The sequence below is a fragment of the Aethalodelphis obliquidens genome, unplaced genomic scaffold (genome assembly GCF_003676395.1).
Source record: "Aethalodelphis obliquidens isolate GAN/ISIS:26980383/991018 unplaced genomic scaffold, ASM367639v1 scaffold38, whole genome shotgun sequence".
NCBI classification, from domain to species: Eukaryota; Metazoa; Chordata; class Mammalia; order Artiodactyla; family Delphinidae; genus Aethalodelphis; species Aethalodelphis obliquidens.
The window spans coordinates 7,965,253-7,991,385 of NW_020837982.1; the positions used below are offsets into that span (position 1 = coordinate 7,965,253).

Sequence of the window (26,133 nt, forward strand, 5' to 3'; positions counted from 1 at the left end):
CCGTCTTGTTCTCTTCCGCACCACGGGGATAAGCATGAACGTTCATAACCGTTCAACAGCTCTGTTCTCCAACAATACAAATCTGGCCTCTGGAATCTCATCTGAACACAGTGATCCTTTAAGCTAAAAGTTCAGAAAGGTGGGGGGGGACACATGCTGTGAAAATAACTCTCAAAGAGAAATCTGTAAAGTGACCAGCTGTCTGACCTCCTGTCCAGGAAATCCATCCCTCATTTCCCCCCGGGCAAAAATGCGGGTAAGGTGACTCTGTCAGCCAGAAGGGGCTGCTGGCACTTCCCTCTCTCGTGCAGAATGCAAAATTGTAAAAGACTATGGCTTGGCTAGATTTCTTATTTTAACAAAGAAATGGAGAGTCTTATTTAAACGAACAGTGGGGATTTCTCCAAAAACCAAGCTCCGGTATTTGGGACAAGTGCATGTTTTTATTTGGCACTGATCACAGGCCAGAGAAAATGTCCTAAACTTTGAACCCACCCACTGATCAAGAGGACCAAATGCTCTTGCGAGTTGTGTCACCACCGCCAGGCCCCACCTCCAGACCTTAATGGTAAGGACCTTGCACATGCATGTACCCACAAACGCAGTGCACACACCTCCCACTCGGGCATGTGTGTGCTTGCATCCCTATGCCCGTGCACGGGAAGAAAATACAAACAGGATTGAAACACGGAGGTGTTTCCATAGACAAACGCCCTGCCCAGTTCAGACCTCCTGGGTTTCAGCCGTGAGCACCTGCCACACACGCATTGTCCCCAGGTCGTGGGTCACAGTGTGGCCTCCTACATCGTTTATTAGAAGGTGCTCAGGGCTGGAACTTCTGCCTCACAGATGTATGGTGAGCAGCCCCCGAGGGGTGGGGAGGCTGCTTCTTTGGGGGAAGCCACTGTTCTGCCTACTCCTTCCCTTTGCCTCCCTGGCTATTTCCTATTCACCTTCACCTGCAAGGCCCCCTCTGGGTTTCATTAACTTAACACTTACATAGCTCTTACTATGTGCCAGGTGTTGGTCTAAGCACTTTGTAAGTATTGAATCATCTTAGCCCTATGAGGCAGGGTCTATTATCCATTTTATATGGATGAAGAAACCAACAGAGAGGTTAAGTAACCTGTCCAAAATCACACAGCTAGTGTGTGATGGAACCAGGGTGGGAACCTGGGCAGCCAGGATCCAGGATCCACTCTGCTGCTTTTACTCAGTGTTCCTCCAGGAATCAACGGGGGCTCTGGGCACTTCTCCTGAAATTCCAGCACCTGGAGCTGAAAGTTCTCTTAGGTCTACCTCTTGACCATCTCTGAGTTCCACAGCCACCTGCCTTTTCTCTGCTGAAGCACTTCTCACTGTGAAATGTGACTGCCCATTTCCGTGGCTCTCTCCCCCACCGGACTGTACGCTCTTTGCAGAGCCTTTGCCGGCTCGGTCACTGTCATCGCCCTAACAATTTGTGCCGGGCACAGAGTCAGTGCCTAATAGCTGTTTCTTAACCAAGTGGATAAATGAGAAATGGAATGACCTGAGGACAGTTGGGAAGGTGGCACCAAGGGGACTGGGGACTGACTGGTAGTGGGCATGGGATGTGTGTCTAGCATGACCCCAGGGGTCATGACCCCAGGGGATCCACAGCACAAAGGATGGTAACAGAGGCAGGGCAGGAAGGAGGCAGCAGCGGGATGGCTGGCACATCCCCACTCTCCAGCTGCTGCCCCCACAGGAGCTACAGGAGCAGGTGCCTGAGGCTGGTCTGAGCCATCTGCCAAGGGCTGTGGGGCCACCAGCCTTTGGGACAAGGGTCTGGGCCCATGCTCTTCATTGCTGCCAGGAGGGAGAGCCCCATGTGCTTGAGGGCTGGTGGATGGAGGAAAGCATCCCCAGGCTGCCTCTACCTAGGTGTGAACCCCTGAAGGAGCTCTCACGCTGCCCTCAGGGTGGGGAAGACTGTCCTCCCCTGACACTCCCAAGAGTGGCCAGGAAGTCAGGGTCCCTCTCTTGAGCTCTTCTACCTACAGGAAAGTAGCAAAGTCAGGCACAGTCAGAGGAAGGAAATTCCACATCCCCGCCTCTCTCCCCTTTAAATGAGAAACCCACAACTGCCTTTGCTGGAATTGCCGCGAAGCTTCTTTCAAGCAAAGGAGATGCACTGGCTGCTCAGACAGAAGGACAGACTGACAGACAGCAGCTGAGGTGGGGCTCCCTGCCTGCTTCCAGAGCTTTGCTGAGCTAAGCCTGGCCCGTGGTGTGCACCTGCCAGCCAGGTGACTTCCAGAGGTCAGAGGGTCCCTTCCCCAAGACACACGTTGGTTATGAAAGTGGGGAGCCCGGCAGATTCCTTCTGTCCACTGTCAATTGCTCCAGTTTGACCCTCTGCCTGAAGTTCCACCATTTAGGGGCTCCTACCTCTGAGCCCTCAATTGTTTGGGCAGTTTCCCAGTAAAGGTAAGACACTTCTGGGCAGTTAAGCTCCTTGGTCCCCCTGTAACTAAATGATTGGGGGAGGAAGTAGCCTCCTCTCTGGCTCGGGGGCTGTGCTGCCATCTCTAGGCTTCCTGTGGCTTCTGAGCTTGTCTCTTTAGGTGGTGGATGTCTATACGTGAGGAGTGGGTCGGGGGGGCGGGACAGCCACTGGCACCCGTGGGGTTCTGGACTCCTTTCCCCTGGAACTCCAACAACAACTTGGGCTGTGAGTTCTACCTCCCAGATGCCCCCAACAGGCTCCCTGGCCATCCCTTGCTCACCAGCTGGTAGAAGGTGACCTGAGGTCCCTCGGCATCATACAGGAACCACCAGGTGGCAGCAGCCACTGTGGCCAGGCCAACATACACTGTGGGGAGGGCAGGAGAAAACTGGTTACAGTGGACACCTCTGGTTTTCTGGTATCCGTTTCCCCTTCCTAATAATTCTCTGGAACCACTCTCTCCCTTTCTGAGCCATGTGGTTTGCACACTACTGCAGGAGTAAGAGGACAAAACGCTCTTTCTCCTGCTTTATTTGAGGTTGTAATGGGGCAAGTACAAGGGCTGGAGCTACGGCAGCCATCCTGCCACCCCAAGGAGCACCTGCATGAGAATGGAGCTGAGGCAGAGCCAAAATATGCCAATGATACTGTCTGAGGGCTGGGTCCAGCCATGCCTGAGGCATGATCTAATCTCTTCAGTTACATGAGCCCACACAGTTTCTCTTGGCATAAGCCAGGCTGAGTCATACTGGTCTGTAGTTTGCAAGTGTAACTGATACAAGGGTCTTAGGAAGCTCCAGGAACCGCACTGAAGACTGGGGCCCCACTCACCTCCAATAGCCAGATATCGGAAGAAGAGCCAGCCACTGATGAGGGCCTCCCGAGGGTTCCGGGGCCGCTTCTCCATAATATCCAGGTCTGGTGGGTTGAAGCCCAGGGCCGTGGCAGGTAGGCCATCCGTCACCAGGTTCACCCAGAGCAGCTGCACAGGGATCAGGGCTTCGGGCAGGCCCAGAATTGCTGTGACGAAGATGCTGGAACCAGAGTCATGGGCTCTAGCCCCAGCAAATGGAGGGTACAGCTCCTACTCTTACCCCAGGCCCAGGAGCTCCTGCACTGTCTCCACAGCAGCCCCGCCTCACACTGGGCCACCCCTGCGCCCCCAGTCCCAGCTCTGGCGCCTGGACAGACCTGCCTTTTAGGCCTCTCCTCTTGAGGACACAAGTCCTCTTTAGGGGGGGCACACACACACACACACACACACACGTGGACAGTGCATGCCTGAAACATATACACATTTGTTCACAGATGTGTACAACAACCTAGCACAGGTTACACAATCCCACAAACACAAGCAAACACCTACATGCTTGCCCCGACGTGCAGAGATGCAGAATTCTTACATAGCCAGGCAAACGTGTGCACCGTTCTCCACAGGCATCACTCACATGTGAACCTAAGTGTGTACACAATTACACACTAGCACAAATCCTCATGCGAAAAGATGAACAAGGACTCACATGCACACACGTATACACACCTCTCACTCAGGCATACACCCTATGTGCACACACACACACACACACACACACACATGCACGAACACATTACTGCCCAAAGGTGAAGCAAGTTCTCCCATCTTGCAGGACTCCGAAAGTGGGAAGAAGGTCACGGCTGGAGGGATGACAGGGGACTTTTCAGGCACCACCTCAGGGGCTGAGGTGCATCAGGGCCTCTGGAGAATGATGAGGTGTCCCCATCCCTCCCCATCCTGAGGTGGGACTCTGGAAGGCCCCAGCCTTCCAGGGCAGGGCACGGGTCCCTCCATCCCTGCAGCCCCATCCCAGGAACAGGCATTTCCCCAGTCTTAGGGATGCAGAGCTGGTCCAGAGGGCTGGGAGGAGGGAACACAGGGCCTCACCAGACGACCTCGCCAACATTGGAGGAAATGAGATAGCGGATGAATTGCTTCATGTTGCTGTAGATGGCCCGGCCCTCCTCCACTGCAGCCACGATGGAGGCAAAGTTGTCATCTGACAGTACCATCTCTGCCGCTGACTTGGCCACGGCTGTGCCAGAGCCCATGGCGATGCCGATCTCCGCTTTCTTCAGGGCTGGGGCATCATTCACCCCGTCTCCAGTCTGAGGGCCAGGTTAGGTAGGTTCATGCCTGAGAAACTTCCCTTCTACCTCCCTGACTCCCCTCAACTCAGCCTATCACCAAGTTTAGGGGACGTCCCCGAAGAAGCAGACAGCTGGACAGAACAAATGGTGAGGTCACGAGCCTAGAAACTGATCTGGGGATGAGGCTAAGGGGAAGGCAAGGAGTGCAGATAAGGACAAAATTGAGGAGATCAAGTCAAAGATCAGAGAGAATGGTGAGGTGGGGACAGGGATGAGGGTGAGTCAACGTCGAGAGTAGGGGTGAAATTCAGGTGGGATGTGGGGTAGAAGATGAAATTGAGATTAAGGACAAAGGTAAGCTCAAGTCAGGAATGAGGTGAAGGTCATGGCCCAGGTCAAGGGTCGGTTAGGTGTTGTAGTCAAGGGGAAGGCTGGAGCCAAAGTGAAGAGCAGGGTCAAGAATGGACTCCTTTCAAGATAAAAAAATTAGATTAAGGTAGAGGTCAAGTCAAGGCTATGGTCCATATCAGGAACGATGTCATGGTAGAAATTGGAGTTGAGGTCAAGACTGAAGGCCAGATAAAAGTTGAGGTCAACATAAAGTATTGGACTGCAGTGGGGGGGATCAATGTCAGGGATCAGATCAGGGTCCAGGTCAAGACTGGAACCCATATCAGGGTTGAGCTCAGACTAAAGAATCAGTTTAAGATGGTCAAGGTCAAGGTCAGGGACACAGTGTGAAGATCAAAATAAAGTCAAGAACAAGGTTACAGCTGTAGTCAAGTTGAGGTTGGTGCTCAGCTCATTATCCAGGTCTAGGCTGAGCCACAGGTCAGGATTAAGGTCAAGGTAAAGGACTGGGTTAGGCTGGAAGTCAAGATTATAAACTGAGGCCAAGTCAGGGTTGAGGCTGAGATTGAGAATCAGTTCAGTGTTGATGAAGAAGTCAACAATCAAGAATGAGACAGAACAAAAACTGGGTCCAAACCAAATGTCCATCCAGAGGTGAATGGATAAAGAGACTGTGGATGGGACTTCCCTGGTGGTGCAGTGGATAAGACTCTGCACTCCCAATGCAGGGGGCCTGGGTTCGATCCCTGGTCAGGGAACTGGATCCCACATGCATGCCGCAACTAAGAGTTCACATGCCACAACTAAGGAACCCTGGAGCCGCAACTAAGGAGGAGCCCGTGAGCTGCAACTAGGGAGCCCGCCTGCCGCAACTAAGACCTGGCGCAACCAAACAAGCAAGCAAATACATAAATAAATGAATAAATCTTTAAAAGAGACTCTGGTATATTCACACCGTGGAATGCCACTGAACAGTAAAAAAGCTATCGTGTAACTGATACCTGCAACAACATGGGTAAACCTCAAAGGAAAGAAGCCAGACACAAAAAAGCACATGCTGTGTGATCCCACTCACATGAAAATCCAGGAGAGGCAAAACTAATCTATGATGCAAAAAAATGGGAAGGAGCATAAGGGAACTTCACGGGTTGACGGTAATGTTCCCTAGCGCGTGTGGGGGAAAAGTGTACTGATGTCTGCAACTTTGAAACACATTTAAGAAAAGATGGATGAAGGATGGGTAGAGGGATAGGTACGTGATAAAGCCAATATAACTATGTTATTTATAGAATCTAGATAGTGGATATTTATAGGCATTCACTATAAAAATCATTTTGACTTCTCTTCGTGTTTGAAATTTTTTGTAATAAAATGTTGGGAAAAATAAGAATGAAGCAGAAGCAGCGGTTGCCCGGGTTGCTCCTCCCAAGGCTTATGGCAAGTGCTTCACCCCCACCCTCGCCACCTTCCCCAGGCTCCCGTCTCGTGGCCTCACCATGGCGGTGATCTCATTGAAGGACTGCAGGTTCTCCACGATGCGGGACTTGTGTGAGGGCTCCACCCGAGCGAAGCAGCAGGCTGTGCGGCAGGCGCGGCGCTGCTGCTCGGGGCTGAGGTCATCGAATTCTCGGCCCGTGTAGGCCTTGCCCGCCACGTCCTCTGTGTCCTTGAGGATGCCAAGCCGGCGGCAGATGGCCACAGCCGTGCCTTTGTTGTCCCCCGTGATCATGACCACACGGATGCCCGCCTGGTGGCAGCGTGAGATGCAGGCAGCCACCTCGGGCCTCGGAGGGTCCAGCATGCCCACGCAGCCCACGAAAGTCAGGTCCGTCTGCAGGGAGGGGGCAGATGCGAGTGGGGCCTGGGCCCATCCTCAGCCTGCCACCTGCCCAGCGCCGCAGGCGGACACATGGCTCCCAGCCCTGGGACCCAGCACCCACCTCGTACTGCACAAACTTGCTGCAGTCGTCTAGCTGCATGTCCTCCTTCCTCGGGGGCGCATCCCGGGTGGCCAGTGCCAGGCAGCGCAGTGTGTCCGAGCCTGAGCTCCAGTCCCGGATCTTGGCCAGAATCTGCTCCCTGGAGGTGGTGTTCAGGGGTACCGTGCGGCTCCCCACGCGGACTGAGCTGCAGCGTTCGATCACACTCTCAGGTGCCCCCTGCCGCGTGGGGTAGGGGAGGAGACAAGTCCGTCTGTCAGGACCCCTTCCCTCCCTCCTGCCTAACAGAGGAAATTGAGGCCCAGATACGGGGAAAGGTCACCCAAGGGGACACACAGCAAGGCACAGACCAGAATCCATTCTTTGGAAGCTCGGAGAGGGAACCAATTAGGCCCCACTGTGAGAAAGCCCAGAGGGAAGGGGGCTCACACAGGGTGTGACACCGTGTGAAGCCCAGGCAGAGGCACCCTCCCCTCACCAACCTGCAGCTGAGAAGGCCTGCTGCAGCATTTTGGGGGATGGGGTGGGAATGGCAGCCCTCCTGCAGGCCCTGCCTCCCTGCCAGCCTGCTGCTACCGGGATCCCAGTTCTGTGGGGTGCTCGGCAGTGGGACCAGGAACAGAGCCCTGCTGAGGATGTGTGCGGTGTGGCTCTGGGAAGGTGGTCTTGGGGGTGCCGGGCTACTCAGCGGCCTTGGGGTCTCAACCCAGATCTCGCCCGAGGCCTGGGAAGAACCTCTGAATCCTCCATCAGTGCCTCCTACCCCTCCTCAAAGGGCACTCCAAATGCTAGGTTTTTTCGGCTGCCCAAGCTCCCAGTACAGAAGCTTGTCATTTCCAAAGAGGTTAAAACCCTCCACTGCGCGTGAAGACGTGAACGGGGGTCTGGATGGGAACGTGGGTCTCGGTTTCCAAAACACAAAGCACCAAAGTTGCACACCAACCACCTCAACACGCCCTATCAGAAGCAAGAGGGGTTCCAAGACCTGCCAGCCTGACCTGCTGTTCAGATGGGGAGCCCGAGGCCCACACGGGGGTACGGTGACCGCAAGGTCATGTGGCCAGGCAATGCCTCTCAGCCCAGAGCGGGGACCACAGGGCATCTGGCCCTGGCTTTATCTGCCCCACATGTGGATCCCACTCCCAGTTCCCCATGGCAGGCTGAGCACCCTTGTTATGGAGTCGTCGCTTTGACAGAGGGCCTCACACCTCCCCCAGTCTCCCACCGCTGCAGGCTCTGGCTCTCCAGAGGCCCCAGGCTGGTCAGGCAGGCCCACCTTCACAAACATCTTGCTGCCCTGGGCCGCTAGGCCAGGGTGGGTGGGCGTGCAGTACACCGACATGGACTTCCGGTCTCGGGAGAACTCCAGGGTGAACTCCTTCCGCATCAGCTGCTTGATGACCTGCAGGGCCCAGGTGGGTCAGGGCGTGAGGGGCACAGCCAGCAACTCTGGCTCCTTCCTTGCCAGCTGCTCAGCCCCATGAAGAGCCTCTTGCTCCCTGCACGATGTTGTCTACCCTCTTCTGACCCTGGCATTCAAGGCCTCTCTCCCCCTCTCCAGCCCCAGAAATGCCCCGAAGTTGCCATTTCCTGACCACGCTGTGTAATTCCCGACTCGGAGTCCTTGCCCACACTCAGCTTTTCCTCTCTTTTCCCCCTAGACCAGTCTCACTAGGGGTCTGAGGGCCCTTCTCCTCCCAGAAGCCTCCCACCACTTCATTCCCTTCCCTCCCTTCTCCAGATGCCCCAGAAGCCCCAGCCACGCGGCCTGTGGCCGAACCCTCAAGCTGCTCACCGCGTTGCAGGCCCCAGCTCGCTCCACCCGGGACAGGGCCTCCAGGTCCGTGTCAAAAACATTCATCTTCTCTACGAGGCAAGTCAGGGCCGTCTCCGTAGCCTCTCCCACCTTCTCATACACGCCCTTCGCCTAGCGGGGGCCAGGTACAGGGGGTGAGGGGCAGGGCGGCCCCCAGCCTCACCTCCCACTCGCTCCCTGCCCCCTGGAGCTCCCTTTGCTAGTCACCTGTAACGTCCTTTGCGCCAGGCCTGTGGGCCCTTCCCAGCCCAGCTGACCTGACCCTCCCTCCTCCCTTCCCTCCTCCCCTGACATCAATGGCCATGCACCTTTCCTGTCCTCTGAATCGCCCTCTGCTCACACTTCTCAGCTTCCTTCACCAGATTCCTCTTTCTAAACCTGCTGTCTGGGCCCTGCTCCTCCCGTCCACCCCCGTCTCCCTGAGGCCTCATATGCCCCTGGCCTCTCCCATCCTTCATGGGCTCATGATGGCCAGTGCCCACCCAGCCCACTGCAACCTCTCTCCTGAGCTCCAAGCCCACACGTACAGCTGCTATCTGTTGGACTCTGTTCCCTGGGGCCCCTCAGGCTACCTCTCCCCCTCCCTATTTTGCCACTCCCATGACAGTCCCAGCCAGGACAGCAACTACAAGCTACCCTGACCTCCTCCCTCTTTCACCTAACCAGTCACCAAGTCCCAGGATCTGGGCTCCAAACTCTCCAACCCATGCCTGCCCCCCTCCCCCTGAAGCGCCAGCCAGGACTCAGCTGGCACCGCTCCAGCCTGGATGCCCACAAGAGGCTCCTTGGCTCCGGTCTTGCCCAGTCTGTTCTGTCCTCCACACAGAAGCCTGGGTGATCTTCTGTGAATGCAGATCTGACCATATCACTCTCCTGCTCCAAACCCTTTGCTGTCTGTCTACTGCCCTCATCTGGGCATCAGACTGACTTGGCCAAGCGCCCCCGCCCCAACAGGCAGGAGCGGCCTCCCACATGCTCCAGCCACAGGGAAGAGCATTCAATGCCCGTTTCTGGGCTGTGCCTTCTGCTTTAAACACTTCTTAGTCTTGTCCCCCAAACCTCTTCCCCTAGGCACCCCTGGCCCTTCTGCCCTTTACATTACAGTCCCCCACAGCCCAAGAGCCCCGAGCAGGGTTCCAGAGCCAGTCTGAGGAAGGAGGGGTGGCAGTGTGGAGTGGACAAAGGATGGCAGTGCTCCTGGGGTGTGGCACTCCAACGGAGCAGGACCTCCAATCCTGCGAGCTTTGATACTCTGGGAGCAAGGTCTGTTCTGAGCGCCTGGATACTAGGGAGGTCACGAAGGGGAGCGGGGGCCCACCTCGTTGTAGTCCAGCGCTGAGTCATTGCACAGGGCGCAGATGGTCGCCAGCTCCGCCAGTGCGTCAAACTGTCCGCAGCACACAGGCCACCCCCCCAGCCGCCTGTGGAGCCAGAGCTGTCAGTACGGTGCCCTCGTCCCAGCCCCTGGGCAATGCCCAGCCTCTTGGCCCCCAAGAGGCCTCACCAATGACAGCTCTCAGAGCTGTCCTACATAGCTCCGCCCACCAGGAAACCCCGCCCACCTGAGACCCCTCGCCGAGCACTCACACTTCGCCCTCCGGGGCATACGTGGTGCCCGAGATGGTGAACTCGTGCAAACTGCAGGTACCCGCTTCGGCCTCGGCTACCACGAACATCTGCGGAGCGCAGGGGCGTGCTCAGGCAGGCCCTCCTCCCTGGGCAGCCAGTCTGACTCAAGCCTGACCCCAGGGTGGTGTCCTGTGGGTCTCCAGAGGAGGTACTGGCCTTCCCTCCCCCAGGATCTTGGAGGTGAAGTGTAAGAGTACTGCGTCCAGGCTGAGGCCGGGCCTCTCTGCCCTGCCCAGCTGTGTCCAGTTCAGGCTTGTCCTTTGCTCTAAACCCACGAGAGATTTATGGCAGATTCTTCAATGTTCTGGGGCAGCTGCCAGCTTGACAGAGCGCTGAGCTGGGACAGAAAGCCTGGGTCCTTGCCCATCTCACTATGTGACCCCTGGCGGAGCACCTAAGCCTCAGTTTCTCCACTGGTAACGTGGAGAAAGTGGGATCAGAGTGCAGCTGCCCCTCCTTGCCCTTCAAGGGAATGAGTTCCTGACCTCCAAGGGAGGAAACCGACATAGCATCCTGAGGCACAGACCCCGTCCCCAGAGAGTGAGCTCCTGCCCGCAGGGCCCAGCCCCTACCTGTGCCCCTGCGGGACAGGGGGCTCACCTCTCCCAGGGCAGCCCATGTCCTCATCTGTCAGCCAGCTCTGCCAGGGAGATAATGCTTGCTTCCTGGAAACTGCCTCACTGCACATTCCCAAGCCAATGGCCAGCCCAGCACCCAGCAGGTGCTCAATAAACATCCCTTCCATTGCACTTTCCTCCCTGCCCCTGGGGACAGCCCTCCAGCCAGCAGACCCCTGAGAAGTCAAGTTTCTTAGCCTATCATCCAGTATGTAAGGCCCCTACGACTTCCCTATACTGTGTTTTTCAAATCTTTATTTCAGAACCCCTAGTAGGACTGTTCAAATGAAGTCCTACTAGGGATTCTAGCAGGTCAGGGGCTGCAGGGCAGTAAAGCGTGCTGGTGCCCCCAACCCCATGGCAGCCCCTGATGGGCTTCTGTGGGGGACTAAGGTCTCAGATATAGAGCCTGGGTTTCCCAGGCCCAGTGGGCAGATTATGGGAGCAGGGGTGGGAGAGGAGTGATTGGGGGACCTAGGGAGTGGGAAATCCAAAAGCTTCACCGTCATGCCACCCACTCCTCTACCCCAGGGGCCTGCTGGAGTCTCAGCCAGACTCCCTGATGCATGTGGGCAGCAGCCCAGGATCTGGGATCAAGTGCCAGGAAATGAATAATTCCTGCCTGGGCCCTTCCCAGGTCACTGGAGCTGGCGTATCTGGTGATAGGCGTTGACCACAGAGAGTCACGGTGGTGAAGGTTAGAACCTGGGTCCAGTCCCTGGTCCAGAAGATCCCACATGCCACAGAGCAAGTAAGCCTGTGTGCCACAACTACTGAGCCTGTGCTCTAGAGCCTGCAAGCCACAATTACTGAGCCCTCGTGCCACAACTACTGAGCCCACGCGCCTAGAGCCCATGCTCTGCAACAACAGAAGCCACAGCAATGAGAAGCCCATGCACCACAGCGAAGAGTAGCCCTCGCTTGCCACAACTAGAGAAAGCCCACGTGCAGCAACGAAGACCCAACACAGCCAAAAATAAATAAATAAATAAATTTCTAAAAAAAAAAAAAAAGAAAAAGAAGAAAAAAACGAACCTGGGTCTAGGCCCAGCTTGGATCAGATGCCCAGGCTGTACTTGACCCTCCCCTGTGTCCTTTATGGTTACCTGGCAGGGCTTGCACACCCAAACTTCAGATGGGGAAACTGAGGTTCACAGATGGGCAGTTGCCTGCCAGGACCCTACAGAGTGACCCATGGGTCCTAACGATGCAAGTCCAGCCAGGCTTTGCTGCTCTGCCCCATGAGAACCTGGATCTGCTCCCCACCATGGGGCAGCACACAGGTTCTCTCCTCCACCTCTGGCCAAAAAGGAGTCAGGGAGTGGCCCAGAGAGGGAGCCTAGCCTGCCAAACATCACACAGCAATACCCAACCTGGCTGCAGCCACTCACCCGGCAGACCGACATCTGATTGGTGGTGAGTGTGCCCGTCTTATCAGAGCAGATGACCGAGGTGCAGCCCAGGGTCTCCACGGAGGGCAGACTCCGCACGATGGCATTCTTGCGGGCCATACGCCGTGTGCCCAGTGCCAAGCATGTAGTGATGACAGCCGGGAGGCCCTCAGGGATGGCGGCCACTGCCAGGGCCACGGCAATCTTGAAGTAGTAGACAGCACCTCGGAGCCAAGAGCCGCCGTGGGCCGGATCAGCAAAGTGACCAATGTTAATGACCCACACGGCCATGCAGACCACGGAGACGGCGCGGGACAGCTGCTGCCCGAACTCATCCAGCTTCTGCTGCAGGGGCGTCCGCTCTGGTGCCATGGCCGCCATCTGACTCCGGATCTTACCCAGCTCCGTGTGCAAGCCCGTGGCCACTGCCACACCCATCGCCTTGCCCGATGCGATGTTGGTGCCCTGGCCGAGGGAGGGATAAGGAAAGGGCTGGTTAGCACCCCAGCTGGGGCCCAGAACCCCTGATCCCTTCAGGCTGGGGCTAGGGCTCTTATTCCCCTCCTTGGCTTTCTTTTTCTCCATACTTAGTGCTCTCAGAGGTATGCCACTACTTAGTCTTGAGTCATTGTCATCGCCATGATAGTGTCAGCTCTATGAAAGCAGGGACTTGGTTCAGTGCCACATCCCCAGTGCCTAGTGTGGGGGGCCTGGCACAGAAGAAGCACCAGCTGCTATTGACAGTATGATCAACCAGCACAGCATAGCACCAACCCATCAAAATTCAGCTCATAAACGACCAATACAGCCACACAGGAGTGTGGCTAACCGTGACCTCAGGTAAACAGTCGATAAATATTTACTGAAGAATCCAGAAAATTTGAGCTGAAGTCCATCCATTCCCAAGGCCCCAGTAAGATCCCCAAGCCCCGGTGCAAGTGCCAGCCAGCCTTGAGCCTCTGTGTCCTCTGCTGTAAAACGGTCCAACAGAGGCCCGAGACACAGCTGCTCTGAGGAGGCTCATAACTCGGTCCCCTTCAGACAGGTGCACTATGCTGAGGCTGGAGAGAAGGTGGGTTCTGGTAGCCTCAGCATCCCTTCTGCCCTGAGCCATGCAGCTCCTGCCCCCCCTTACAGGCCCCTCCGCTAAGGAAATGACCTGCAGTTAGCCAGGGCACCCTCCTTAGAAAGCTTCTGGTGACAGCTTCTAATGCCTGAACATGCCCCTTGGTATCCCCTCCCCACCCAAGGCAGCTTGTCCAAAGCTTCCAGGCACCTAGGCAGGGTGCTCTCCTCAAGAAGAGCTGTGGGTGTATATCACTTTCTCCATTTCTGTTCACTTCTGGGGAGACTTTAATAACTTAGTGCCCAGGGCCACTGCCAATTGGCCTGACCCCTCCCTGTGGCCTCCGTGGGCAGCCTGTGAGCATCACTGGTTAAGTCCCTCTAAGGCCACAGAGGCTGATCCCTCCCATCAGAGAAGAACCCATCACTCTCCCTGAGAAGAGCTGGGTGGCTTGGAATCTTGCCTTGGGGATCAGTTTTCCTATCTGAGAAATGGACTGTTCTTGATATCCTTCACCATTTTGGCAATGCTTCTCCCTCTAGAGGATTCTGTTGAGGCAAGAGAGGCTCTGCCTCTCTCCAGTTTAAGGCAGGATAAGCCTAGCAGGTAGGAGGAAAAGCTCTGGAATCAGGAGTCTGAGTCCACATCCCAGCTCTGTCACTCGCTGGCTGTGTGACTTTGGGCAACTTACTTAACCTCTCTGTGCCTGCTTCCTTGCTGGAAAATGCAGACAAGAGTACTTATTTCAAAGGCGCTGTGAGGATTAAATAAATTAATACAGGTAAAGGGCTTAGAACAGGGCCAAGCACACAGCCTTAGGTAAACACAGCTATTATTATTACTATAAGTTTGTAGGTATTCTTAATAACAGATGAGGTTCTTTCCCACAGGGCTTCAGCTGATTAATCTAAATGTTATTATCTTTACCATCACCATCCAGGCAAAGGCCCCAGGGATCCCAAGCACTTACAGAAAACAGCATGTTCTTCTTGTCCTGGTTCACAGCTCTGGGGTCTGGGATGGCATCCGTGTGCTTGGTCACAGACACAGATTCACCTGGATGCGGAATCAGAAGTGAGAAGCCCCACCTGAAGGCACCTCTGTCCCCTGGCCTAGCCGCCCCCGGTTCCGGCCTCCAGGCCTCACCAGTCAGGATGGACTGGTCCACTCTCAGCGCGGTGGACTTGATCTCGATGAGACGGAGGTCGGCGGGCACTTTGTCTCCCACTGTGGAGGGAGAACAGCTTGGCTGAGGGTGGCTTTGGATGCCGCCTCCTGGGAAAGCCAGGAGGGCTCCCAGAAACCAAGGCTGGGGCTGGGAGGCAGAGGCCTGAGCTGTCCCCTGGCCTACAGTCCCCTTATCTGTCCGATGCGGTTTTGGCCAAAGAGCTTTAGAAGAATCCAATAGCTACCCCCTCTGCATATACAGTCAGAAAGAGAAGGATGGGCTCATCTGCGTCACATAATGAAAGGAGGAGGCTCCCAACGCACCTGCCACTTCCACGATGTCTCCGGGGACGATGTCCCGGGCGCGGATCCGCTGCACGCCCTTGCGGTCCAAGCGGATCACCTTGCCCATCTCAGGCTCATACTCCTTCAGGGCCTCAATGGCACTCTCAGCATTGCGTTCCTGCAGAGGCAGGAAGGCTGTCTGTCCCTGCTGGCCCCAGCAGGCCACCCCCTTGGAGTGACACCCTTAGGGCTTGGGATGGATCTGGAAGCAGAAGGACCTGCAGGATTTCCGGACCAAATGGAGGTCACACCTAGCAGCTGGGAGACCCCAGGGCCCAGTCCCACCACCGAGCCTCCCACCTGCCACACGCCCACGATCGCATTGGCCACAAGGATCAGCATGATGACCAGGGGCTCCACGAAGGCAGTTGTGGTCTCCTCACCTTCCTCGAACCAGGCCAGGACCTGCCGGGATCAAAGCTGGTGAGTTTAGGCTAAGCCGTGGGCCAGGGTCTGCTTGCCATTTCCTTTGTATGCCGGGTCTCTGTCTGCTCCCGTTTTGGGGGAAATACCCGAGGAGCACCAGACCTAGAGAGGTCTGCTCTCAGAAGGCCTTGGCTTACGAAGTCCAGCCCCTGCAGGTAGTGACCACCAGAGCCCACGGCCCACCCCACCCACTTTCAGGGACGTGGGGCCGTTGTGTGATGGCCAGTAGGAGGCATCGCCACCTGCCTGGCGGTGGTTCTCGGAGCAGGTGTGGTGTGCCCAGACCAGGAGTGGCGGCAGCATCACCTGGGAACTTGTTAGAAATGCAAATCCTTGGTGTCCATCCCAGACCTCCCAAGTCAGAAACTCTGGGGTGGGGCCCAGCAGTCTGTGTTTTAAGCAGCCCAGGTGATCCTGCTGCAGGCTCAAGTTCACAGTTCACAGACCAGAGGACCATGATTCCAGCCAGAGCCCAGGCCTGGAGGCGCGAGACCTGGTTCAAGTCCGTTCCCACCTCTTGGCCCAGGTGGGCACTTGTCATCCTCTCCAGGACTCAGTGTGTCCATCTGTTCTGTGGAGAGGGTACCAGAACCCTTTTGGCTCAGCTGTTTTGGGCACATGCCTGGACAGACTTTTTTAAGAGTCCTCCGTTTCCAAGGAACAGTGAGTGGCCAGGGGGGTCAGACACAGCTGGCTGGGCCCCTCCTGGCTGGAGGGGCCTGGGGCAGGAGTCACATGCACCCCCGGGGCTCCATTCCCTGCATGACCGTTGGGTCTCTGCTGCTCAGCCACTGGTGTTCCCCTTCCCCACCGCTCCACTCTGGCCCCGTGGCCCTGCAGGTGCAGAAGGAGCCTGGGCAGGGCGGATGGGGGACAGCCACAAGGAGCAGCATCCATGAGGAGGCTGCAGGAGGTTAAGGCCCGAAGTCTGTCTGAGGAGCTCTGCAAGTCACAGAATGGGCTCACAGCCGGGGGGATTTCGCCCCCCAGGGACATTTGGCAACATCTGTAGGCTTGATTGTTACAAGTGGGGAGTGCTACTGGCATCTGGTGGGCAGGGGCCAGGGATGCTGCTAAAACTTCTACAGTGCACAGGACAGCTCCCACCACCAAGAATCATCTGGTCCAAGAAGTCAGCAGGGCGGATGCTGAGAACCCTGCGCTAAGGCAAGGAGGGGCGGGGTCAGACCTGTGCCTCTGCGAGCTCACTCTGCCAGCCAGGGGACAGGTAGGAGCCGGGAGTCCAGTGCGGGGGGCTGCGAGGGTGTGGGCAAGGGCAGGGGGCAGGTAGGGGCCCAGGGATGCCCACAGCTGAGAGGACAGCCCTGTGGCCCAGAGCCTGGGCCTCTGAGCACTGCCCTGACCTGGTCTCCCTCCCGGGTTGCCCGATGCCATGAAATGGGGGCCCTACTTACGAAGGAGACCAGGGCCGCCAGCAGCAGGATGCGCACCAGGAGGTCCTCAAACTGCTCCAGCACCAGCTCCCACAGGGACTTCCCTGGGGACAGGAGTGCCGCATGAGGCCTGGGCCCCTGACCGACTGACCTGCTTCCATGCAGAGCTGGGGCGGCCTCAGGACCACCTGGCCCACTCCCTCCCTACCATTTGAAAAGGGAGAGCCCAGAGGCCCTGAGAAGCACGGATGGGCAATGCGGGGGTGGGGGCTGGGGGGGGGGGGGGGGGGGTTGCTCAGCAAGGCCCCACCCAGCCGGGGGTGGGGGAGGACACGGCCTGACAGTGAATGGCCCACGATGGTGTCTGGTGACCTCATAGGCCGCCCTGGCCCAAGGCTCACCTTCCTCGGTCGGGAGCTCTGCAGGATCCAGGCAGCCACAGGAGCCATGGGGAGACAAGAAATGACTGGGTTATAGAGTGGAGTCTGAGCAGCCCCTCCCCATGTGCCCACCGGGACCTCCACGATGGGTAGGACACATCACCCCAGTTCTCTGAGATCACAGAATGGATGGTTTGAGCCCAGATGCTTCCACCCCCAACCCTCACCTCACTCTGGTTGAGGAAGGTCTGGTGTGGCCTGGCTCACCCTGGGACAAGATGGGAGCCAGGAGCGGCCTCCTAGACACTCCCCCATTGCACAGAGGGGTAACTGAGGCCTGGAGAAGAGACGGGACCCCTGAGGTCACATAGGGAGTTGGTAGTTCTCACAGCTCCCTGCACTCTGCTCTTTCTCAGATGCCCACCTGGTCCCGTTCAATGTCCCCCACCCATGGCAGGGTAGCCCTTCCCTCAAATTGAGAACATCGGCTCAGGCCACCTCTGACACACCTGCTTCTCCAGGACCACAGGGACAAGGCCCACAGCACTGCTGTCCCTCTGAGCCCCACCCCATCCCAGGCTCCCCCTGAGCACGACCCCAGCAGCCAGCATCCCGGGCACTGAGAAACCCACCGCAGTTCAGTTCCTAGAGGCTGAGTCTCAGCTTGTCCCCTCCCAGGCCCTCCACTCCAGGCAAGCTCTGTGAGGACCCAGCCAGCATGCCCAGGCCAGACCACAGAACATTTTGAAGAACCATGTTTCCAAACACCACCAGGACCTGCTGTCACTTTACGGGCTCCACTTTTATCTCCTGTTTCCCGAAGCACCTATGTTACAGGTGGAGCTGGCTGCCCCAGTACCTGAAGTCTTGGAATCTTCCCAACAGCCTAAAGGGGAGGCAGGTGGGAATTCCGACCCCGTTTCGCAGGTGCAAGAGTGAGGTCCAGAGTGGATTCGTGGCTTGAACAAGGTCACACAGCCAGCAAGGGTATCTGTGGGTCTATGGAAAGGGGCCCTGGACGGGCTTCTCCCTCCTCCTGCCAAGCTCGGGACCTGCCCACAGCTGTCTGAGGCCCCTCCCAGATCAAGCCTAACTGAGCCTTGCCTCCTCTTGTCTACACCCCCAGCCCCACCCCGGGTCGCTTGGGAGCTTGTTAGCATGCAGAATCCGAGCCCCACCCCAGGCTGGCTCTCCCTCTCTCCTCCTCCCTGACATGGGTCCTTGCCTCTGTCCACCTGCTTTCGGCTCGAGCACCTGCCAGCATTTCTTCCCATGGGCACCTCTCCCCTGACCATCTGTTTCAAAGGTCTGGGGTCTGCACCTGGCAGCTGAACCATGGGGAGTAATAAGCAGCCCACCGGGCTGCAGGAATCCAGGAGGAAAACATGTAACCTAAAAATACACTTTCTAGCATTTTCTCCAAAGTCCTATTTTAGGCAATGGCTGACATTTTCCGTGGAAAATGTAATCTCCAGTGTCCTGCGTTGAGATTAAAATCAAACAGACTTTTTCCTTCTGATCTATTTAGCTGAGGCGAACAGGAAAGGCGGGGGGAGGGCCAGGCCTGGTTTCTGGGCCGATTCTCCAATGGAGCAGCGCCCTTTAGAGGTCATCTCGGCCATGCCCCAGCCTCATGGCACACATCAGTCTGCTTCTGCCATGCTCGACCCAGGAGATTCCTCAACCCCTCACCTCTGCAGGTGTCTTCAGGGTTCCTGACCTAAGGGAGAGTGTATCCGTTAAGTCTCACCTGAATCCCTCCTGCTGTCTCCCTGACCCCTCCCTCTATTTGGCATGTAGCCCCTTGACCACCATATTCCTCAGGGCTTTTTTTCTGGGTAAGAGTGAGGCCCGGGGTTGGGAATCATGTTATTGGACACACATACCAGCTCTAGTTCCCCTGCAAGCTGCCCTCTGCCTGCAGGTCTCACCAGTTCTCCTTTCTCTCCCCTTCCACCTGGATCTCCCCTTCTGCTGACCCACAGCTCGATCCAGGGTCCACTCTTGGTGGTGGTCATCATGCTGTTCCCCAAATACTTCTCATTCTCCCCACCTTGTGGGCACACAGTAGGACTGCACGTCCCAGCTTCCTGTGTGAGTGGCAAAAAGAAGGATGTATATTCGGGCTGGAATGTTGAACTGCTGGAGAAGGGCGCCGTCCGATGGAAAATTTCTGTGATGATGGAAGAGTCCTATAGCCACACTGTCTGATATGGTAGCCACCAGCCACATGTAGCAACTGAGCACTGGGAATGTAGCTAGTGTGACTAAGTAGCCACATTTTATTTATTTTTGCCACACCTTGAGGTTTGCAGGATCTTAGTTCTCTGACCAGGGATTGAACCCAGGCCCCCAGCAGCAGAAGCACGGAGTTCTAACCACTGGACCACCAGGGAATTCCCTACATTTTAAATTATACTTAATTTTTATTCATTTAAACTCAATCAGCCACACAAGGTTAGTGGCTGCCCTATTGGACAGCACAGTCTGGACTTCTTTGACCCTCTGCTACAGCAACCAGCACCTGTGCAACGGTATCTGCTTTGTGAACCTGAGTCACAGAGTCGGGAGACACCGAGCCCCCAGATGGGCTGCACTGAGGTACATATATACAGTGTGAGCAAGAAATGACCTGGATTGTTTCAAGCCACTGAGATCTGAGGGTTGTTACTGCAACATAACCTAGCCGATCCTGACCGATGCCCCCTTCTCCCCAGACCTAGCCTCTACTGCAAGGCTCCCCTTTCACCCCCATCCGCTGCCCCTGGGGGAGGCTCAGCCAGCCATGAGGTCACCACAGATGCCCTGCCCATCCCTGAATGAGGGCCATCCCTGCTCATGTAATGCACATGCTTCCAGTCATGTCTGAGTAGCTGGCTCCCCGTGGGGCCCTGAGCCTCATTTGGAAGATGGAGTACCCACCCCCACCCAGAAGGGCTGCTGTGAGGATCAGCATTAGTATCATTAATATTAATAAGTCACATTTATTGAGCACCTACTATATACCGAGCAGTGTGCCAGGTGCTTTACCTACTTCATCTCCGGAGATAAACGGGAGGGCATTGTGTGCCCAGCACGTGAGAAGGTGCTCCACAGATTATTCTATCACTTCCTCATGTGCATTACTCTCTTGTGATTCTCAAATAACCTGGGAAGGAGGATACAATTATCATTCCCATTTTACAGAGTGGAAGTACAGAGAGGTTGAGTGACTAGTTCATGGTCACACAGCTGGGAAGTGGCAGGGAAGCATCTTGAGCTCAAATCCCTACTCTGGACCTCCTGCACTCATGCCTAGGCTGTCCTGCCTTCCCACCTCAGTGGTCCCCCTGTCTCCCCACAGCCAAGGTCACCTGAAAGAACGTAATATCCCATGTCCTGATTGTTGGGCTGGATGCCCTCATCCCATCAATCGGTTCATCCTTCTATTGTGACCCTAGAGCCATCAGCCCAATCATCCCGGCCCAAAGGCTCTTCCTCACAAAACAGGTGGTGTTTTGGGGGTTACTAGACCGTATCTGCTCAGGCCTGATATGCTTCAAACTGCAATCCTGCCAAGACTCTGAACAACCCAGTTCTCCCCTCACATGAATTAGTTCCAGGGCCACGGTGTGGGATCCAGGGGCTAGGAGAGCACCTCCTCCCCTTCCTAGGCATCCCTGGAAGATGCTGGTTCCCCCTTGCCACCTCCAGGTTGCATTTGGTGGGGCTGAGCCAGTTCCCCTTGAAATGATGGCATTGGGCCCTCAGCAGCACCAGATGCCCCATTTGTTAAGTGAGGAGAATGCCCTGGCCCTGCCCACCTCTTGGTGCCATCTGCCAGGCTGCACGGGCCAAGTCAGTAACAGGAGGTGCTGCCCCTCCCAGACCCCAGCTGGGCCAGCCTGGGGGCATATGAGCCCCCACTATTCTTGTCTGGACCTCTCACATGGTGGCTTCTCCTGGCCGAACCCTGCTCTGGGTCACTGTTGCCAGACTGAACCAGCCCATGTCCACAGATGCCCGATGTGGAGCTGGCCTGGAAGGGCCTGGGATGTGATTAGAGAAACTCTGCAGCTTAGAGCAGAGAGCCTGGTCCAGAGGGCTGGGGTTCAAATCCTATATCTTGGTAGTTCTGCGGCCACAGGCAAGTCACTCTAACCCTGGCTGTGCTTCAGTTTCTGCATCTGGAAAATGGGGATAATAATAGTAACTACCTCATAAGGTTGCTGTGAAGATGAAATGATGTAATATGTATGAAGAACTTAGACTAATGCATAGCATATGGTGAATGCTCAGTAAACATCAGCCATAACAACAGTTAAGAGGATGGAAGCTCCAGTGTCCCTAGCACCTGGGACAGCGCCTGGCACACAGTAGGTGCTCAATAAAACTCTGTGAATGAATGAATGACCCTGCCCCGCTCACAGACCTTCAGTGACTCTCCTGGACCTACAGGATAAAGACCAACCTTAACAGGGCCTTCAAGGTCTTCCTGGATTTGCCCCAACCCACCCTTCCAGAATCACTCTCATAGCTTAGACATCCGTCCCTCCCTCTGTCAGCCAAGTGAGATGCCTCAGGATTGCTACCACGTCCCCTGGTTTTGCTAAAGCTTTCCCCCCTCCAAGATTTTGTTTCGCCATTTTTTCTGTGCAGGGTACCTCCCCATTTCCTCATCTGAATCTCCAGGAAGGCTTCCCAGAAAAGCTTTGCTCTCAAGGGTCATCAATGTTGCCTTCTGCTTCCCGCCTCGGAGCACCCCCAGGGCAGGCAGGGGCTGAGTCATCCCTGGTTCCACACAGAGCCTCACTGAATTGTTTATTCGGTTGCCCCATGGTTCAGCCCTGGACCCTGGGCTCACAGCCCAGAGCCCAGGAGAAGGGGGGTGCGGGGCCAGGGCTGCCCCCAGGCTCCACACACCACCTGCTCCCCTAATCCCCCCTTGACTCCTTCCTTCTCACAACAATGGAAACTGGTATTTCAGCTTCTAAGTGTTGGTTCCAGTTGGGAGAGGCAAGTGCTCACCAAGGTCTTCCTCAAAGGCAAATTTACAGAGCAATTAAATCCTCACTCACAAAGTCAGGGAGAGACCTTGGTTGGCAGACGCCACCCCGCCCACCTGGCCTGCCACGGTCTCCAGGCCCCACCTGGAGTGGATAACCTCTGCCCTGGTGCAGCCTTACTGGCTGACCAGGCCCAGAGGCGAAGTGTTTGCTGGGCGTCCTCGGAGCTGTGGGCAGACCCAGCCCCGCCTCAGGGAGCTCCTGGTGCAAGGGCTTGGGGTTCTGCAGGGGCGGGGCTGGTGCTGTTCCTGAGAGGGGGTACTAAGGCTGCCCAACAAGGGTGTGAGAATGGGGGTGAAGCCTGAAATACCCGCCTCAGATCCGAGTCAGTTCACATCTGCAAGGCCCTTGGGGGATCTCAGGGGCCTGTCTCTGCCCTACTGACAACACTGGGGCCAAGGAAGCGGGTACCTGGGCTGAGGGCAGGAGATAAGGTCACAGCAGAGACCCCACCGGCAGGAATCTAAATCCAGACTATCCCTCCCACCTGGCACCCCTGGAGCTCTGGTACCCACTGTACAGATGGGCAGGCTGAGGCCCAGGAAGGCAGGCTCCAGCCCCTGTCACAGCCCCTCCCCCAGCTCCCCTAAACAGAGACACTGCCCCTCCCCCACAGAGACTTCCTGGGACCTCGCCTGACTCCCACATCAGTGGGCTCTGGGGTGGGGGTGGCTTAGGTGTTGCCCCGCCCATTTGGGGGGACACCCCCAACCCAGTCCTGCCTCCTGCCTAGGCTCACGTCCAGCAGGGGTGATAGGCAGCCCATCCACGGACATGAGGAGATCAGATGGCTCCTGCATATATGAAAAAATGCCCAACATGACTGGCAAACAGAGAAATGCAAAGTAAGACTATGAGAGGCCACTCTTCTATGAGATTGGCGTCCAATAACACACTGTGCTGGTGAGGTGGTAGGGAAATGGGCAGGTCAACTGGTGCAACTTTATGGAGAACAATTTAGCAACAGCGGTCAAAATTTAAAATACACACACCCTTTGACCCAGCAATTCCCCCTCTAGGAATTTATCCTTTGGAGATAGTCACAGTGTGTGAAATGACATGGGGACAAGGATGTGCCTTATAACGTGTGTGTGATAACACAGGCTTTGAACAACCCCAGAGCCCATCAAAAGCTCGGGTGAAGAAGTGCTGGAACAGCCACATGATGAAACTCTGAGTGGCCACTAGGAAGCCCAAGGATGCTCCACGTGGAACCACCTGCAAGAGTGACTCGGTCACGTGGAAATCAGGGGCAAAACAGCCCTCAAAATCCACTTCCTTTCATGTAAAAAAGATCATTGATCACAGACCCAGAAGTGTGTGTGCACAGAGTATCCTGGGAAGGAGACACTGGGGTGGCTGGGAATGGGTGACTGGGGACAGGGCTGGGGAGAATTTACTATATACCTTTTGTACATTTTGAATGTGGTACTGTGTGCACATTTTTATTCAAAAAAATAAGTTGAAGGGATGTAGAAAGGCCCCTCCCAGAAAGCTGAGTCCTGGGCACTGCTGGGGTCTGCAGAGAAAGGCGGCTCACAAGAGGCCAGGAGCCTCCCACTTTCTGCCCTGTTGGGGCCTCAGAGGACATGGCTACTTGCTGGGGTTGGGACAGATGCGGGGGAGGGAGGTGCGACTCCCAGTACACTCACTGACTGAGGCCCCTCCCCCAGCTCTGAGGAGCAGGGAGGGAGGATCCCCGGCCCCTGCTTCCCCTCTTCCTGTGCTGGCAGAAATTGTGAACTTCAAGACTTAAGCAAATGACTTCCTTGTGGTTTCCAGCCTAACGACCTTGCAGGTGCATAGACTCCTGGGGTGGGGGAGGACACTAGTCCCTGGGGTGTTCCCTCCACCTGCAGTTCCCGCCCCCTCCACCCTATTTCTGGCCCAGAGCCAGGCCCAGCTCCTTCTGCCACAAGAAGGGATGGCTTGGTATATGCAAACACTCACAAATGTCTGGCATGGGTCCTATCGTAGCCTCACTTATGATGAGCAAATAGAGGCACCGAGAGGCAAAGCAGTTTATCCAGGATTGCACAGCTATGAAAGGGCAGAGCTAGGGCTCAAAACCCTGTCAGCCTCACCCCAGAGGCTGCGTGGGTAGAGACCGCGGGACACCCACGCCTCCTCCTCAGGCCGGGGCTCTGCTGCAGGAGCATGAGCCAGGAAGGGGAAGCCGGCTCCCTTCTCCTCACCTGATGACTTCCAGAGCTCTGGAATGCTTCCCGAGGAAAAAACCCTTGGGGTCCCCGCGGGGGCCGGGGGCAAGGCTGTACTAGCTCCTGTCTAGCTGACCCCAGCTCCTAGCACAGGCCCCAACACCAGGGTCCCAGAGTCTGCAGAACCGATGACACCCTTGAACAGACAGGGGAACTGAGGCCCAGAGAGGGGCAGGCACCCAGTACCAGCTCTACCACTTACTGTGTGACCTTGGGTAAGCTGTCTAACCTCCTGGTGCCTCAGTTACCGCCTCTGTAAAATGGGGATGACAACAGTTGTTTTCATAGAGTTGTTTTGAGGAAGGAATGAGACAAGAGATGAAAAGTGCTATAAGACCAATGCCTGGCACGTAGTATCAATAGGTAGTCAGCGAACATGAGCTTTCATTTTTACTACCATCGAAGCACAGAGGAACCAGAGGAGCCCAGGAATAGCCCCCTAACTTTTCCTACCACCCTCCCCAAAATGCACATCCACCTCTCTGTACCTACACACTGCACCAACATCCTTATTCATCACCCCACACAGATGCTCAGCCGCCAGGGCACCCCCAAATCCTCTCACCTAGACAAAACAACATGGGGGGAACTAGAGGCTCCCTCCTTCCCAGCCAGCTTCCCCTCCTCATGAAGACGTGGGGGCCAGAAAGGAGAAGGGTGTTGGCTAGAGTAACGCAGGGCAACATCTGTGTGATTCTGGAGGCAGAACCAAGGGCTGGATCTCCAGCTTCCCTTGGGAATCAGGACTCCTAAGCTGGAGGCCACAGCGGCACAGAGGAGGCGGTGGAACCCCAGACCTGCTGCCCCGACCCCCAGCCCCACCCATGGGCTGGGGGACCAGCCCTGATGCCCTGCGCTCCTGCAGCGAGGACACCCTCCCTGCCAAGTCACTAGTAGGGGATATTAAATAATATTTATCTCCCTAGTTCCGCCCACAGCTCAACTAAATATAGCAACTAATTTTTTCGAAAAAGGATTTCTGCTCCAGAAAGATAATATTTATATAAGAGGTGGTTGTCATAAACCAATACAAAACCCAAAGCTCCCTTTCTGACAGCTCTTCGTAATTTTCAAGCCAGCCCTGAGCAGTGAGACACACAGGCCAGAGAACCTTCCTTCTGGCTGGCGGGGAACCCTGAAAGGGTGAGGCCCCAAGTTCTGAAAGGGCGTGGGTCCAGGCTGCACTCTGGGGATGGAGGCGACACTTCTCTCTGGACCCCTAACACTCTGCCCCGTGCCCTGGGGTGGACCAAAGGGGTGGCAAGTCCTGCCTGCAAGCGACCTGGGGAGGGGCCTCTACACCTTCTACCATCCCTGGGTCGTATCTGCACAGCTGGCACTTGCCGTGCTTCTTGGCAGGTGGAGAATCCCACACTCCTTTGAACATGAGGAAGAACGATACCTTTCCCTCCCAAACAGCAACAGCATGAAGGCTCCCTCCTTGCCCAGAGATGGGCGGGCGTGGCTCCAGGTCACCCAGGAAGGAAAGGCCTCCCCAGGCAACTCCCTGAGTGAGGCCTTGAACCTGCCACCCCCAAGGAGGTGGGTCTCCCGCCTCAGCAGTTCAAAGCCCCCACCGACTCCGCCAGCCACATCCGCCTGGGGTTGCAGAAAGAGGAAGACCTGGGGGTGGGGTCACCAAGCCTGCCAGCTGACAAGCTGCACCTTCTGGGCGTTTTACTGAGCCCTCGGGGGAGACCCTCGGGGTCAGCTAGGAGGCTGAGCCTCAGAGTCCCCGGCTGGTCCCTCGCCG

The 26,133-nt window shown here is 56.3% G+C and overlaps 1 protein-coding gene across 4 annotated transcripts in view; it reads right to left on the reverse strand.

Annotated features, from left to right (window-relative positions):
- Positions 1 to 26,133, reverse strand: part of ATP2A3 (ATPase sarcoplasmic/endoplasmic reticulum Ca2+ transporting 3) — a 33,085-nt gene that overhangs the window by 6,230 nt on the left and 722 nt on the right. For all 4 annotated transcript variants that reach the window (XM_027130723.1, XM_027130722.1, XM_027130720.1 and 1 more), the window contains exons 2-17: positions 17,138 to 17,155; positions 16,758 to 16,840; positions 15,217 to 15,321; positions 14,896 to 15,034; positions 14,551 to 14,631; positions 14,375 to 14,460; positions 12,339 to 12,803; positions 10,289 to 10,377; positions 10,020 to 10,122; positions 8,681 to 8,812; positions 8,162 to 8,287; positions 6,886 to 7,104; positions 6,441 to 6,776; positions 4,392 to 4,612; positions 3,302 to 3,504; positions 2,751 to 2,836 (exon numbers count right to left, since the gene is read on the reverse strand). In XM_027130723.1, the coding sequence (XP_026986524.1) occupies positions 2,751 to 2,836; positions 3,302 to 3,504; positions 4,392 to 4,612; positions 6,441 to 6,776; positions 6,886 to 7,104; positions 8,162 to 8,287; positions 8,681 to 8,812; positions 10,020 to 10,122; positions 10,289 to 10,377; positions 12,339 to 12,803; positions 14,375 to 14,460; positions 14,551 to 14,631; positions 14,896 to 15,034; positions 15,217 to 15,321; positions 16,758 to 16,840; positions 17,138 to 17,155 (2,492 nt within the window). The remainder of the gene's footprint in view (positions 1 to 2,750; positions 2,837 to 3,301; positions 3,505 to 4,391; positions 4,613 to 6,440; positions 6,777 to 6,885; positions 7,105 to 8,161; positions 8,288 to 8,680; positions 8,813 to 10,019; positions 10,123 to 10,288; positions 10,378 to 12,338; positions 12,804 to 14,374; positions 14,461 to 14,550; positions 14,632 to 14,895; positions 15,035 to 15,216; positions 15,322 to 16,757; positions 16,841 to 17,137; positions 17,156 to 26,133) is intronic.